A 17,749-nucleotide genomic window follows, 5' to 3' on the forward strand; every position below is an offset into this window, starting at 1 on the left:
AACGTGTTTGCTTCAAATCAAAATGGATGCCTTTCAAACGTATTTTAAAAGTCCGCTTCGAAGTACACAGTAAGCGAATTCAAATTATGTTTACATGACGTGGCCTATGGTCATTTTGGTATTGTGTAGGCATGATATTTGTCAATATTTTCACGTCGCTTTCGCTCGGTCTAAAAGACAAGTATAATAACTAACGGCGTCGAAATTAACATAGAGCATGCCATAAACGTTTTTTTTTAATTACTGATATTGTCCTTGTCATGTAGTTGTTTGATGATTCCGCACATTTGTTTAAATTGATCTCAAGCATATTCAAGACATTGTTTAAACTTGATTATCGGTCTTATGAAACTGTGCCAGAATAAACATTTTCACTCACGTTCAGATTTTGTTTTAATGTGTTCAAAATCAAAGTAATTTTCGTTGTTTACCGATCGTGCGAAACCCTCGTGGGTAGTCGAGTCAAGGTCGTTAAACACCCCCTAGTAGTAGAAATATATTAAAAATATTGTCTATAGATACTGTCAATTTGTTCTTTTCTACTTAACAACACCAATAACGCACAACATCTTGCCACATGGGTCATGATGCACTATTCATTTCAAGTAGGCGACAATGATAGCCTTTTTATAATTTCCACTATCCATATCGTTAGCTTGGAAATCTATGGTGGCTCGATCCTAAAATGAAACATTTTCACAGATGTGGTTAAATTTTCGGGATATAATGTGAGATTGAATTTTTCAAATTGGGAAGCCTGAAGGGCACCATGTGATGCAGCTTTAGCAATTGAATACTAGTAGTCCACATTTTCACACAGTTTAGTTCTCTGGAAATTCAGTTCTTTACAAAATCTTTTTTACATCTGAATTGTATAGTCTTCTGAAAAAAAAAACAGCAAATAGATAAGCTCAGTCAACTTCTACAAGCAGCATCATGTCCAAGTTTACTCCAAAGAAATTAATGGAGGTGATGCGTTTATTTTGTTGTTGAGTACAAAATGTATACATCACTGATAAACTGCATAATCTCCATTATTATATCTGATACAACTTTAACCTTTTATTGTCTTGTTGATGAGTATGTTCTCAGATATTTATAATTATGATAATTTGGACAGGACCTTGTCAAATGTTTTTTTATGAAATGTTAATATTTTTAATAAACCAATTATTTTAAAAGCCTAACGAATGTATTGCTTGTTTGTTCGCATAGGTATAGATATGCGGAAAAGAAAGGACATTCAATTGTAGCAAATGAAGACAGCCATAGTGATTATACTGGCCGTCAGAATATAGCATTTTCACCGGAAGTCAACGTCACCACTCAAACAGATTACTGTGAAATACGAAAATCTAAACTTAACGAACACTACCATGACATTTCTGACACCTTTAGCCCCTCAATCAACACAACAAATGATGACGAATACAGTGAAATTGCGAATGTAGTAAATTCAACTAATAGTAACCCGAATCCATCTACAAACTATCAGCATCAATATATTACTCTGGATCCTAATGCAACTGGATTCGATCGGTCAAATCCACAAACTAATTTGAATAATTCAAATGAGACAAACAGCCTCACAGGTGGTGATGATTATGCCATACTTGACCCTGATGACCTTAATGAATCGAAAAACAATACTCCGAATGTTCTATCATTGAGTGACAACTACGTTGTTTTAGATCCGAACGAAACCGGTTATAACAGACAAGAAAACACGGATAGAGTCTGTAACTATGAACTTTCAACTTCTTTCAATCCGACAGAAACCTCTGAAAATCCATACGACGTTTCCAAAGATGAAACTTACGATACGTCTAGTAACAGCCGCCATAAGGAAAAGGAAAATAACATCTATAGCCACACGATTGACAACGTGTACGATACTGCAGGTAACCAAAGAAAGAAAGAAGAAAGCGATGGCACATATGATCATTTCTTTGGACAGAAATCCGAAGACGATTACGACATTTCAAAACCAATATAAGAAAGACCAAATTTATCCAAGAAAAAGAAATATGTAAATACTAACCAGAAATCCTTGTGCATAAATTTACTAAAATGCTTTAAAGATTTTGAATGTTTTAGATATACATGTACATGTAAACTACTTGTATGTAAATATTCCAAGATTGTATTAGTATGGTAAATAATAAGCGATTCAATGCAAACCGAAGCTACGACCAGATGATAATTATAAAATAAGTTCATATCATCATTTATAACATTGTTCATTATTGAAGGTCAACTTAAATTTCAATTACAGTATTTAAATCACTCAATAAAGGTTTCAAATTGTCTAAAATGAACGCAAGAAACTTGTGTGCGCTAAATTGATATTCAAATTATGTTCACTGTACATGTACCTGATTTACATTCGCAACCAAAGTAGCAACTTACAGAACGTATTGTGTACATGTGCGTGTATTGATTCAAGTACATTTTATCTACTTTTACACGGAAATATATGACCGAAATAGCCTTGAAATAAAAATCGTCGATTTGCGATATTTATCGCCGCTTATCAGAAAAAAGAAAAATCTCATCATAAAAAAAAATCCGTTGGCAGGTTCTTTTATATATCAGCATTATTTGATTTTTAATTTTTATTTTTAATTATTATCAAAAATACATTTTGTATTATATGTTCCAATCGTAACCACAATCCCGAATGTGACCTACCGAATTAGACTTGTACTTACGTGAGCAACATGACGGGTGCCACACGTGGAGCAGGATTTGCTTAACCTCCTGGAGCACTTGAGATCACCCCGGGTTTTTGCTCGGTTCGTTTTGCTCAGTCTCTAGTTTTCTATGTTGTGTTTTGTATGCTGTTTTTTTTTTTTTTTTTTTTTTTCTTGTTTTGCAACTTGAGCCATGATTTAGAACTGCAAATGAGATATGGTAATAGTAACTGTTACACTTTCCGAAATCAATTAAATATAATATCCTGCAGATAAAAGTACAAATGTAAAGGATGCACGTCAATATATATAGCAAACACAAACATGTATTGAATAATTTGACTGTAAATTACCTCCAATTATCCTAAAAATAATAATGTAATTATCACTAAAATTTCTGTTTTATTGTTAAAAATGTATTCTGTTTTATTGATAAAAATGTATTCGGTTTTAGATTATTGATATGACTTTAAAAAAAATGTATAGTTGGTCATCGAATTCTTTAGAGTTTCCATTGTTTTTTGTCATTCTGTGTATAAGTTTCAAACATTTACACCAAAAAGGAGACTTTGTAGGAAATGGTTCCGATAGATAATATTGAGCAGTCCAAAATTGCCGATTTTTAGTGGTATTTACATGTTTTCTATATATTGCAGTTCATAATACATGTAGTTGCATGCGCAATATCATTAAAATCTGTGTGATTGCTCGTATATATACCTGACCTTTAGCAATGTATAATTTCTTAAGGGATAAAAGTTGTATTTCATTTCCCTGCCATTAGGATTGCATTTTTGTGTACCACAGACAGGCGAAGGAAGTCAACTTAAGAGCGCCGTGATTGGATGTATTGGTATAATATATTTTTATATTTTTTGATGAATAACTGCAGTGTGTATTTTTACAATATAAATTTTGAAACACATAGAAATATTTTCTTAAGAATTATTGGAAAAGGTTTCCAAATTTTCATAAATTTGATGTACAATGACGGTGACCATAGATACTATAATCACGTTAACTTCAATTAAGAGCGCCGTGATTGGATGTATTGGTATAATATATTTTTATATTTTTTGATGAATAACTGCAGTGTGTATTTTTACAATATAAATTTTGAAACACATAGAAATATTTTCTTAAGAATTATTGGAAAAGGTTTCCAAATTTTCATAAATTTGATGTACAATGACGGTGACCATAGATACTATAAACACGTTAACTTCAATTTCTAAAACAGAATAATAAATGACCAAATCCCGCATAACTGTTTTGTTTTTGTTTATAATCATAAAAAGTGAAAAATTTTAAAAATGTTAGTAAGGTCACCTATGGTGAAAACAATACTACCGCTTTTCCGTAAAAACCAATGACAACGATCGGTAATACATGTAGGTAACAACGTTTTAAGCAATATTTACATTACATGTATGTTTCATTATAATACGTTTTTATGATTGGCTAACAGCAATCTCGCGTCATTCTAAAATTAACCTTCATTTAAAAATGAAATATAACATTGATAGAAATCGTGTTTTCATGATCCCAGAAAAAAAATATAATTATAAATATTGAATGCTTCTTTTATTAATTTTATAGGGTTGTAAAAGCGTTGACCGTGCGCACATTTTTTAGAGGAAGCGCTTCATACAAAATGTACTTCGGTCAACGCTTTTACACCCCAACAAATTTACAAAAAGAAGCATTCAATTCTTAAAGTTAAATTGCGGGATTAAAACGATATATTTAAATCGTCGAAAATTTAAAAAAAAAAATATAATTATGCTATTGATTGTACTCGCTACATGTATAAAAGTGTGTCTAATGATCGTACAAAGAAATTATGTTTTTTTTCTGACAAACTACGTATATTGTATACAAAAAAAAAAAACAAAAAAAAATTATCTGAAAATAAATGTTTATCTCCTTCATAATATCCTAAGAGGGAAATGATGTGGGGGTGTCCATAAGACTACACGACTTTACAAATGAATGCTAGTAATGATCAATACATCAATTACACAGCAATTGCAGGGTTGTTATTCATCTTGACGCTGGAGAGATCATCTGCGAGCATGGTCAAACAAGCCGTATTCTTGCTAAAAATAGTTTATACGCGTAACGTTTTAATGATTCTGACCATTGTCATTACTTAATTCTTTCTGTTCTTTGAAATATATTTGGTAGATGGCAGATCTGTGATTGACCCAGTTAAAATGTATTACAACTTTCCTTTACTCAAATGTTTAGCATAGACACTTGGAAATTACAGAGGACCGTACGCTGATCTATAGTACATATGACTTTTTTTGTGTTGTTGGTTTATAGTCTCATAGACGAATATTTTATATGCTACGAGCCTTGTTAACTTTGGTCATCACTTTGTGTCCGTCGTAAACTTAAAAAAAACTTCTCCTGTGAGACCATTGATATAAAAATAAGAACATGTGTTATGTCTGCCAATGAGAAAAATATTCACAAAAGTTCAAATGAAGTGGATGCAAGCAATTATAGAGAACCGTACAGCCTTCAACAATGAGAAAACTCCATACCGTATAGTCGGCTATAAAAGGCACCGACATGAAAATATGAAACAATTCAATTACGAAAACTAACGGCCTAATTCATAATTTGTCAATTTGTACCTAGATTTGCTCCTCTCACTCTCAGGTTGTCTTGTGTAAAAGTATATATTATGTCAAACAACCGCCTTACATAATTCATGTTACTAGAAATATTTAACATACTGGTCAAATGCATATAGCTGTCTATTATAATTCTTAAATTATGCAACATAAATGAACGAATTATTGTTTAAATGGTTTTCTAGAAATGCTCTTTTATAATAAATCCGATATGATCCCTGTTTACCAAACAAAGACGATTACCCTTACAATAAATAGAACATTAAGTAAAAGGCATATATTTGTCTATTATTCTGAGGTTATTGAATTCCTCTATAATTTCCCGTTCAGAATACAATCAATTTCATTATTGACCAACAAAAAACAGCAAACCGTTTAAAAATAGAAAATACACCAAAAAATGTATTAAAGTTTTTGCAGTTTAATAGATAAGTGCTTACGCATGCATTGCTTATACATGATAGAAAAGAAAGGATATGGGGTATTCATACATGACCTAAAATCAGTATATGCACATCAAAAAACACAACAACCAAAGGAACAGCACTTTTATTGCTGTTCTTCATCTCAAAGTCACAGTGAGGCCTTCAACTGAAAGCAAAAAAAAAAAAAACTCTCACCTCTCTGCAAGTTTAGGACGGCCCTAGAACCGGTTTGAGCGGAATTGTTTGCAAATTGACGATCACACCACAACTATGAATTGAAGAACAAAGCTATGGAGTAATTTGAATAAAATAAATCTGGCAAAGAAATCAAACATGTACTGTACTTGCTTACATGCCGCTATAAGTTCGGTCAATATATTCCTTATCATTCTTTATTTTTTAGTGCACTTTTTTAGATACAATTAATTCAATCATTTATACATGAAAAAGTATATAATCTACATGATATTGATGAACAGTTTTTAATCTCACTCTTCTTTAAAAATCCATCAATGGCTCTTAATCCTTATCACAAAACACCAATATGTACATTTTGTATTTTGACATTGTGACATCACCGAATGAGACTTACAAATGTATCACAGAATTTGTTCTTACCTTAAAAAAAGGTGCTATTATGGGAGCTAGATCTGCCTACCCTTCCGGAGCACATGAAATCAACCAACTTTGTGCTCGATTTATGTTGCTCAGTATTAAATTTTCTATCTAGTGTTTTGTTATCAAAAATAAGAAGATGTGGTATGATTGCTAATGAGACAACTCTCCACAAGAGACCAAATGACACAGAAATTATAGGTCACCGTACGGCCTTCAACAATGATCAAAGCCCATACCGAATAGTCAGCTATAAAAGGCCCCGAAATGACAAATGTAAAACAATTCAAAAGAGAAAACTAACGGCCTAATTTATTTACAAATAATGAACGAAAAACAAATATGTTACACAGCAACAAACGACAACCACTGACTCACAGGCTCCTGACTTGGGACAGGAACATACAGAATGTGGCTGGTTAAACTAGTTTGTTTGTTTGTCTTTCCGTTGTCTTTCTTCCTTTTTTCGTGTTCGACTTATGAGCATTGAATGTCTCCTTGGTTGTTATTATTTTCTATCTATTCTATGTCTTTAATGTTCCTTATAATACTATGAAAACTGAGTCAGATGATCAGTATGAGTTCAATAACTCACATTGAAGACCAATTTAAAGTATTACCATTTACGAATAAGGACATGGAGTGTGATTATCAGTTAAAGGAAAAGAATACAGTTTAAAAAAACAAAACGTTTTTGCAAAAATGTCAAATTTTACCCATATATTTCTCAAATTCTTTTTCAAGGAGGTAAATCTAAAAATAAATATTGTAAAATACGTTGATTGAATTGTCATTTACGAATATAATTTCAGACATCTGAATATATATTTAAAAAATCATCCATAATACAGTGTACACTACTCTCCGTGACTGATTGATTTTTTGATGCTAAAAAGCAGTAATTCTTTTCTTTCTTCATAATGTTAATGTCATAATCATATTCATTGTAATGAAAAATATATCAGTTATTAAAACATTATTTTGAATTACAGAAGCGATCCCTTAAATCTATTTGTTCAATGTATCCGTTACCATTGCCCGTTTCATACGTCATATTTGAAGAAGAAAATGATATATAGTGTACAAATGCATACGTCGAGTTACTTTTAGTGTGTAAAGTTTTATAAAATAAAGTCTTGACAGGTCCTTGACTTTCATATGCTTACAATGTTTTGACGGTAGTGATTGATAGTTTTTGTAGGAAGACTTAACTAATTGTTAGTGCAATTTATTGTTCCTTTGGTAACACAATATATTGTTTCTAAATTAAATTACCAAAGGCAACCGAATTAAATGCTAGGGCAGCGCTATCCTTGTTTGAGATTTGACACTTGTAATCTTACCAAATTTCTGTTGCATTAATTTTTTAGCATTTTTTTCGTATCTGTTTTCAACAGATGCATATTATTTCATGAAATTGAAATTAATACGATGATTATGAAAACAATAATGAGATAGCAGCTCATATACAAAAGTAATAAACAAAACAAAAACAAACAAACAAACTAAAAAAAACAAACAAATTAATGCAAACACACATACACACGCCTATAAATACCAACTGACTTTTGCTGTTATAACAAAGATACCCAGATAAGTTCATTCAAATTGAAACAAATGGTATTATAATCAGGCTAATATTTAGTTTTAGATTACATATGTTCATAAAATAATGTTTTCTTTTTAAACGAGGCATTTGACTGGATTCCAGTCATTTATTCATACCGTTGGAAGCTAACAAACGCAGGCAAAGATCCGCCTATTAAGATCTGAAGTGTGATACCTTAGGCTATATAAACCATGCTGTTTTATGAAAGCAAACTGTAGTGTTGGCTTCAATTATTTGTTTGTAATTTTGTATCTTAATATGCTAGTTATATGGGTTTATCATATTCTCAATCATTCTAGAAGTCGAAGTGTGAGTGTAAACGGCGCGTTGAAGAACCATTGTTACAACTCCCTGTTGTAAGGCAACATGTCTGCCATATCCATAATGCCCCTGCTTTCAATGACAATATTTTAGTCCGAACTTAAATCCCGGTCAACATACTTTGCAGAACCTACTTATAGATTTATTGTTATATTGTTGGCGTCCTGAATATGCATGAAATATTTGCCACTGAACGTGGAGCAAACAACAATAAATCAATCAATCGATGTACCCTAGTTAAAAATATGTGATGGCCGTCTGATAAACAAAATATTTAATTTTTATTACTGCTTGTATATTTATACTATAACCATTATATTTCAAATTGTGTCGAAAATTGTCTCATCTTCGTCCGGTCGTTTTGAAAAACAGTCATAATAAGTATTAAGAGTAGTGGGGGAAGTGGGGGTTCTGGCGACTTTCGTCTAATGTTAACCCTATGGGAAAAAGGTAGCCTCCTGAGAGGTAGCCTCCCGATGTGAGGCTTATTTCTATGACGTCATTTTTAGGTATTCTGACATTAATTAATTGTTTTCATTGAATAATGTATGTAGATGCTTATCATTTTTCAGGTATGTGTGTGTAGGTGTGTGTGTGTGTGTGTGTGTTTGTATATGTATCGATTCAAGGTTTTGCTAATGTCAATATGAGCAAGGAATTATCCACTCTGATTCTGCTTTTGTATGATTGTATCCCTATTTTTTTTAATTTTTTTTTTAAGTTTCGGCTTCTTGGTACCACACTAGTAATAATAATAACAATATTAGTATGTACAATATTTAATATCTCCGTCAATTCAGACAAACATGGGTCGGAGAGCCATCCACATGGTGCCTTTACAATATAACAAAATTATATATAACTATTTTATACTTCGAGATAAAAGGATTATAGAATTGTCTACAACTCAACAGTATCTATAACCTCACGAAAGGGCCAACAGTATGCTATCTTTCGTGCAGGGGTGTAAACTGTCGAGACTTGAAGTTAGTCTTTCCAGGATAGTTAACTCTCTTAAATATTAGATAAATCGCGAGCTTTAAGGATTGAATTTCTTTGGCCAGTGTAACCATTTCACATAATGTTGTTTGTTGGGTCCTTTGCCTTTCGTTTTGAGGATTTTTTCAACTTTCCACAAATTGTCTTTCCTTTTTGCACCTCTGACTGGTAGAAGGTTCCTGAAATTTCGTCGTCTTGAAAATCAATAAGTCGATAAACTGGGAGTCCACCACGTAATATTCTTTGAGATATTTTAAATATCTCTCCGCTCCATTTCCATTTCTCATCGTATTCCCGGGTAAAAGGATTTCTCATGTATGTAATCCGAACTTTATCACCGATTTTGAAACGGAAAGGTTTTCGTACTTTCTCTGTCTTAGGTTGTAATCTTTTCGGCCAATACATTTTCCACCAAAGGTTGGTCTCTTTAGATATGGTGACTTTATCTGGTGCCATGCCAATCGTTCTATGGAAGGTCTTATTGTAGCTGTTAGCAAAATTCTGTAAGTTATCCACATAATCATATGACTGCTTACTGGTGATAAATCTCATGATTTTTGATTTAATAGTCTTGATAACCCTTTCAACGTAATTAGCTTTGATTTCTGTTTTTTGTGCAAATAAATGTTGAATATTTCTCTGTTTTAGGAGAGATTCTACTAATCTTGATCTGAATTCTTGTCCTTTATCTGTTCTTATTCTGTTTGGTGATCTTCCTTCTGATAAAACGTGTTTCAAAGCAGTCGCCACGGATTCGCCTTTCTTATTCTTGAGAGGTCTTAGCCATACATATTTGGAAAATATGTCAATAACCACCAATATGAAATTGAATCCACTGTTAAATTTAGAAAATTTAGACATGTCCATCAAATCGATATCCCATTGGTCGTCTATTCCAATAACGATAACTCTGTTCCGCTTAAACGACCTTTTTAATGGTCTCTGTAAACTGTATGGTTCCTGTCGTTGTAGCCATTTTCGTATTTTATATTTACTGAGAACGAATTTTCCATCTGTTCGAACAAATCTGTAAAGTTTATCGGGCCCTGCAAAACTCGCTGGGTTAGCTGGATTGTAATAAATATTTCTCAAGTACTTTTCCCAAGAGGCCATCTTTTCACATGGAATGATGAATATAGAATGATATACAGAGTACAACGTTCTCATATTTATATAGTTTAGCTTTCATTGTCTTCATCCTCCTCATCCTCCTCTTCCTCTTCATCGTCATCAATGCTATTTTCACTTTCAGAACCATCATTATTTGTTTCGTTTTCAACAGCTTCATCTAGATAGCTTTCTAACATAGGTTCATATTTCCTGATGGCCACTTTAGTGGCTTTTACAGTGTCCATGCCATCGTTAACTAATTCTGTAATCATATGCATGACTTTGCCATGCAGTTTACCATTTTGTAGCTGTAGTAAATACTCAACTAAATTGCTATATCTAGACAAAAACTGACCCATATCCTCGTCTTTTAATTTGCGATTGGCCTTACTTATGGCGTTGTCTTCATTCATGTCACCATCCATGTATTTATCAACTTTTTCTTCCCATATATCTGCATTTGCCTCTCTGGCAAGTTCAGCTAATTTTATAAAAGCCATATCTTCTCCACCTTCTATATTATTTTCGTTTACACGAGGCTTCTTTGAGGGTATGTATTCATCCTCAATTTCCCTTTTTCTTTTTAAATCATTATTTTCCGGGCACCACTTATTCATATGTCTAGCTAAATCAGGAACGCTTTCAAAGACTACACCGCAATCATCACATGAAGGCATGATTTCTTTATCGTCTGGTAAATACGTTTGCTCACTTTGAAATGATTCTTCAAACTGATGTGGTTCTAGTTCTTTTCTGCTAATATACTCTTTAGAATCACCCCCACCAACCATGTTCTTGCTTTCAAATATATTAAGTTTTAATCTGTCGTCTTCCGGTGTATTTTGTTTCAGATCAATGAATAGACTTCCAAATGGTTGTTGTGTTCCTTCTTTGTACTTATTCATGAATTTCTTCGGATTATTAGGATACATCTGTCTAGCAAATATGGCTGGCCCAACTTGATCACGTGGGTTTTTGAATAGGACTATATACTGGCTATTGATGCTCATGGTTCTACTCTCCTTTCCCTTCGAGAACGCATTTTGCAGTATACAAGCTACACTTAGGTTTCTGTGATGACTGCCCTCTACAAATAATTCACACACATCCTTACTATTGGTGACGTCTCTCATTAAATCGTCTAGGATGATTAAACTTGGATATCTAGAGTCAATGAATGAGTCATCATTCAAATTTTCAGGTAAACCTTGAACAAATATTATGTTCTTAACTGTCTGTTGCATTTCACTAAATAATGGCTGCCATCGTTTATAACACCATATAATCCTCTCAGGTGATGGTTTTATCATAGTCCGTGCTCGCTCCAGTAATGTTTTCATCCAAAACGTCTTACCTGAACCGGTAGGTCCAGCCAACATCATAGTGATTGGATGATGTAGTTCGACATTTTGTGGCGGCGGCGGTGGTGATGGTGGTGGTGGTGGTGGTGGAGGCGGTGGTGGTGGTGGTGGTGGTGGTGGTGGTGATGGTGGTGGTGGTGGAGGCGGTGGTGGTGGTGGTGGTGGTGGTGGTGGTGGTGATGGTGGTGGTGGTGGTGGAGGAGGTGGTGGTGGTGGTGGTGGTGGTGGAGGTGGTGGTGGTGGATATGCATGACTGCTCAGTGGATATGGTTGATTGGTTTCATGTTTTTTCCTATAATGTCTCAACATAGCATCTTTTCTCGAAAATTCTATACCACATTCTGGACAGGTTGTTTACATCTTTGAGAGCACTTCAAACACGTCCTCTTACTTCGAATGACAGAAGTATAGTGATTAAAATATTGACATACATCATAGTTATATTCTCCAATGTCCATAGGCCAAACTTTGTATCCCATCATCTAGTAAATATCTTTTATCATCATAAGGGGATAAGCCCAGTTTGTTGATAGATATATTATATAACGTATGGTCGTATGACCGAATCTGTGTCATGGTAGACATGTGGATCTCTTTATTGAATAAACATTGTTTATAATGTTCGTGTCTTGTGTCATGTTTGATCACACTCTTCTTTATACCCTTCGCTGTCTTCTTTTCGCAGAGTGTTTCTTTCTCCTCATATATCAATGAGTACATCTTTGACTTGAGACCAACAAATTCCTGTATGGGAATACCATGTGTTTCGTCTTTCATCTTTCCTAACACCTTTTTATTTAAAGTGCTATAAAGTCGATGTTCAGGGTTATACTCTGACGTATCAAACAAGTGTTTGTCCTCCATCATATCTTGATATATATCATCAGTGTTGATGTTGTAGCATAGCGAGTCGGTGTCCGTAAACAAAAGTGTTGCCTTGGGTCCATATTTATCCTTCATGTAATTATAATGGAAATCGTACATAAGTGTCTTTGACAAATCGAGTATAGTGAATCCAACATAGATGGGTCTGTTTAAGTATAATCGCTGTTTCAACATGTGTACAGCCACCAAGTCGTCGTTGAATATTTTGAAGGCATGAAATGTTGGTTTGCTGATTAATTTTCTGGCCTTTGATTGGTCATTCAAAAGTTTTATATCTGTTCTCTTCCTTAAATTTTCCATCGTTTTTCCAAAGACTGCATTATTCATGAGCTTAAAAAAATCCTTCTCAAAATCGTTTTTTGCAAGCTTTCTCTTCTCTGTATTGAAATCAATATATGTCTTTAACCAGGATCGTTGTTCAAATGTCACGACTCTATGGATCTTTGTAAGTCTCATTCCTAGTGATAAGTAGAGTTTTAAATTTCTGTAATGTACCACGTATTTTTCCTTTGGATGTAAATTTGGTATCAATTTTTCTGTCGATGTTCCTTTTAAGTTTAGATCGTCCAATAGCTTCTCTGCATAGGGCGATAGCATATCATTTGTAACCTTTAATTTTTCGGGAGCGAGTGGATATTCGTTGTGGTTATCGTGCAGTTCCCTTGGATATTCTAGGTCAACTTCTAGTATATAACCATTTGCACTGTCATCTGCAATGTCACCTATGTATAGATTCTCAATTTCAGAATCGTTGAGCCATCTAAAACCTTCAACTGGAAGTGCCTGTGACATTGCCCATCCGTATAAGTAGTTGGCATCTAGGTACATTACGTGATTAATGGGTTGATTTGGATCGTAGTTTGGTACATGTTTATTGTGAGCTTTGGCATGGCGATGGGATATCATTGATATTCCCCCTCTTAATCCCTTTTCTATAAACAAATGCATGTCTATGTCAGTTAGTAATTCCAGCTTGACACCTGTCATTTTCAAGGCGGCCTGCCAGGCTAAACCGGGAGATGTATAAAAATGTGCAGCATCCAGTCCATAGTAGTTGAGACAGATCTCCCTGAAATTTTCAAAGACGTCGGCTAATGCAAGGACATCTGATAGAACGTATAGATCGTGGTACTGTCCGAGATTCTGTATGTTAAACAATTGCCATACGTGTTGTGCATGTGCATAGTCCAGTGTGGTTATACCTTCTCCCGATAGTGTACTGTAAAAATTTTCAATCGGTGGTAGTTGAGATTCAAAAAATTTTGCCTCGGAATCAAAATACTCGTATGGATATACTTGTTTTCGCAGAAGTAGACTTATCTGTTCTTCTCCAAAGTGGCTTGTCATGTGTCTAAATTTACTCGAACCTTCTTTTGCAAGGTTTTCCACGAGTTTTTGGAAGACATAAATTGGAGCGAGTCTATAAAATCCATACATCCTAATGAAAAAGAAATATACTTTTCCATATTGTTAGCGATACAATTCAGTTGCTTTCCTTCAACTTTTCCAATAGCTTGCATAATCAAATGACTATCATATCCTCTCAGATTATGAAATACCACTGGAATTCGACCTGTAAACTTGTAATTAATATTACAGTCGTTATGAGCCGCCCCTCGAAATTTTCCAGTCACGTGACAATGATCTCGAACTTTTATGTCTGCTAGTTCTTTTTTACATATGTGACACAGGGTTGCCTTCTTAAAGGATTGCCAATCACTCCCAGTCATGATCATGGGTTCACAATGCTTAAATCGATGTTCAATTTCTTCCTGTTCTTTTACCATGCATTCCACAAATTTATCAGTAGCATCAGCACCCCGATAAACTACTGGTTCATTTGATGTTTCAGGTGTCAGACCTACCACTTTGTAAGCAAAGCCACATGGTATGTGTTTGGTAGTCTTTTTCGTCTTCTGATCACATTCGTTACTATCAACTATTGGTTCTTGAAGACACTCAAAATCTGCATAAATAACGTATGGAACCTTAAGCTGTTTACGAATGTCTTTATAATGTAACCACTTATTGTCTTCAGTTGGTAGTTCAATTTTTTGGGGTCCATGGGTCTGGCAGTATGGTAGGTGGTTGCTTAATATTCTTTCTTTGGTAAATCCGTGTAAGCAGTATGGACAGTGAAAATGTCGTGCGCGAAGGCTATGCTGGTCCCCTAATAACCGATTAAGATCCTTAATCCAGCAGAAATGTGACTTCTTGTTGTCCGATATCATGAGTAGATTAACATGCTGTTCAAATCGATGTTTTGAAATGTGTATAGGGAATACTTCGCCTTTGTTAAACCCAAACACGTTGATAGATAGTGTGTTCTGTTTTTCGAACTTGGGTATGTCGGCTAATTTCACAGGAAACATGATGGTATCAAACTTTAAACTTGAAGTGTGTTCCTTGTATTTCCAAACTCTCTCTGCATCACGTTTTGCTGGGTTCAATGCTGCCAAAATTGACCACATGAAACATTTGCTGTCTTTATTTTTGACATTGATAATGGCATGTTTTGATCTGAGTTTAATTGGAAGTGGAATATAACTTGAGCCTTTTAAGGGTCTGTACCGTGCCATGTGTATGGTAAGATTTATCACTTTATCCACCGTCCAATTGCTTCCTTGTCTCTGATATTCAATGAAAGATGTATACATCTTTTTGATAGATTCCTTTAATCCGGCTTCGATATCCTCCAATTTTAAACTGGTCTGGCATTTCCCCCGGAAATGCGGCTCTGCAGTTTCTATGGCATCTTCTTTTCGTCTGCTCATTTTAACCTTCATGGATAGATACCACCTCAATCCACCTTTCTTTAATTTTACGCTTGATGACATCTTTAACATCATCATACTGGCTTTTCAGGAATGACATTGGATCAAATTTATTCAATCCTTTTGCATCGACCGAATGTGTTTTAACGGTTCCTTTGAGCGCTTTGAAGTTGCATGGATCCGTCTTTTCATTTGTTTCTGCACTAGTCGTAGTAACACCAGCACCTTTTTGGACTGGTTGTTTATCATGGTTTCGCTTATGGCGTTGGTAGTTGTCTTTTCTTGAAAATACTACATCGCAGGTGGGGCAATGCCATTTCGTTCCAGTATGAACCGATCTCTTATGGCGCATCAAACTCTCTTTATGGGAAAACGATTTTGCGCATACACCACATTTAATTGGAGATTTTGCCATCTTTATTTTTTTCGATGCTGGTTCCATCTTTTTAGCCTGAAAAGTGAAAGTGTATTCAATATAGGCATTTTTATTTTCATTTTTATTATTCCTCATAATATGATACGGACAACCAGTTATTATTCATATCAAAGGAGCCTATCGCCACTGGTACTCGCCCACGGGTCGGAAAAACGACTCCTCAGTCTACCGACCGTATGGGTTCCCAGTCTTGATACTGATATGAATAACGATCTGATTGATATTCAAGAATGTTTGACTAAGGCTTTCGCCAAAGTAGTCACCGCCCGTCAACATTTCCATCACTGGAAACAGAGCTGCTCTCGCAGTTAAGCAAGACTGCAAAGTTTTTGGTCGGAGAGGTCTTCCTGACTATAGCGGGGCATGCCACATGACACTTCCTCTCCATTGTTAGCTAAATGACACTGCCCTAAGTCAGTACACCTTACCAGTGCAGGAGTCTACTTCAAACTTTCGAGAACTCAAAATTAAAATACAACCTCCCCCCTTTTTCTCCAAATATTTTGATATTAGCATATGTCTAGTCCATTTATTTGTTATTCGTAAAATAAGTTTGAAATTTAAAAAACAAAATTATCAAGAAAACTTTAATTTATATCATATAATCCTTTAAAATACTATCAAACGTTAAAAATTAAACAAATTATTAGCCATACCAAACCTTTAAGTCCTTAAGATACTGCTAATGTAAACTTGATTTCACCTTTAGAGTGTCTTCGATAAGACTGTACGAGTCTCGCAATTCACATCGTTTATATAGCAGAATTTTCATGAATTGTGGAAATTCCGTAATTTACGTAATCTGATTGGTTAATTTCAAATCCGGCAAATTTTTTCGATCGATAATCAGTTCAGTCTAATTTACCTGTTGGAGCGATTAGACGTAGTTTTCTTAGCAAAGAAAATTTATTTTTTGAAGTCTGATCCTAATTTGAAATCAAAGCATTTATTAATGAATAAGTTTATCAAAAATGAATATCACTTCAAAGTTTAAGTACTAAAAAAAAAAAAGAAGGTTGAAATAATCATTATTTGATAAGAATTACTTGACATGTTTACATTAATGGTCATTCACCCATGTACTTAATCACACCAGGTTATCATGGTTATTGAGGTCAACAGAAACTGTTGAAATGTTTTGTTTATCAGTGTGGCATTTTATAGTTAAAGGATGCCAGTTGAAAAGTGAATGTGATCGAGGAAATAATAAAATAAGTTTTCAATTTATACTATTAAAATATATGATTAACGGAGGGATGATAGTTGGATATTAAAACAAAAATAACAGTATGTATCATCGAACATATTAAAATTAACTACTGTATAAATGTTATCTTTGTAAGAATAATACTATTCAATTCAATTAATATTATGATTTACTTATTTCAAAAGACTGCATAATGCGACAATGTTTATAATATTTTCAACATGGCGACTACAATTAAATCGGATTTTTGACAAGTCTAAACTTGATTATGACACAGACAAGTTAACGAACGCTTTCAGTGATTTAGCAATTATATTATAAATTCTAATACTTAAAAAAAAAAAAAAAATCACCCCATAAATATTAAGATATATTATTCTAATAAGTGTCAATAATATAACGATTTAATGATTTCAAAAGACAGACGCGATTTTTCAAAATGGCGGATTTATTGACACGTATCAACATGTTAAAGGTCACTACGTACAATAATGGACAAGTTTAAACAAGCATTCAATATTGATTTAATAATCATGTTATCACAGATTAATAGCCATAGGTGAATAAATATTATGTAATATCAGAGCCATATAATACAATAATGATCTGTTAATACCAAGGTGGGGTTTTCCTGTCTATCTATTAATAGACTGGGAATTTTCATCAAAT

At 34.0% G+C, this 17,749-nt stretch overlaps 1 protein-coding gene across 1 annotated transcript in view; it reads left to right on the forward strand.

Annotated features, from left to right (window-relative positions):
* LOC127707508 (uncharacterized) overlaps window positions 1-3,624 on the forward strand; it is a 92,787-nt gene extending 89,163 nt beyond the window's left edge. The window contains exon 13 of the mRNA XM_052212086.1: window positions 1,216-3,624. Within this exon, the coding sequence (XP_052068046.1) occupies window positions 1,216-1,996 (781 nt within the window). The 3' untranslated portion in view covers window positions 1,997-3,624. The remainder of the gene's footprint in view (window positions 1-1,215) is intronic.
* The last annotated feature ends 14,125 nt before the right edge of the window (window positions 3,625-17,749 follow it).

The sequence above is a fragment of the Mytilus californianus genome, unplaced genomic scaffold (assembly GCF_021869535.1).
Source record: "Mytilus californianus isolate M0D057914Y unplaced genomic scaffold, xbMytCali1.0.p SCAF_7, whole genome shotgun sequence".
In the NCBI taxonomy this organism is placed as follows: domain Eukaryota; kingdom Metazoa; phylum Mollusca; class Bivalvia; order Mytilida; family Mytilidae; genus Mytilus; species Mytilus californianus.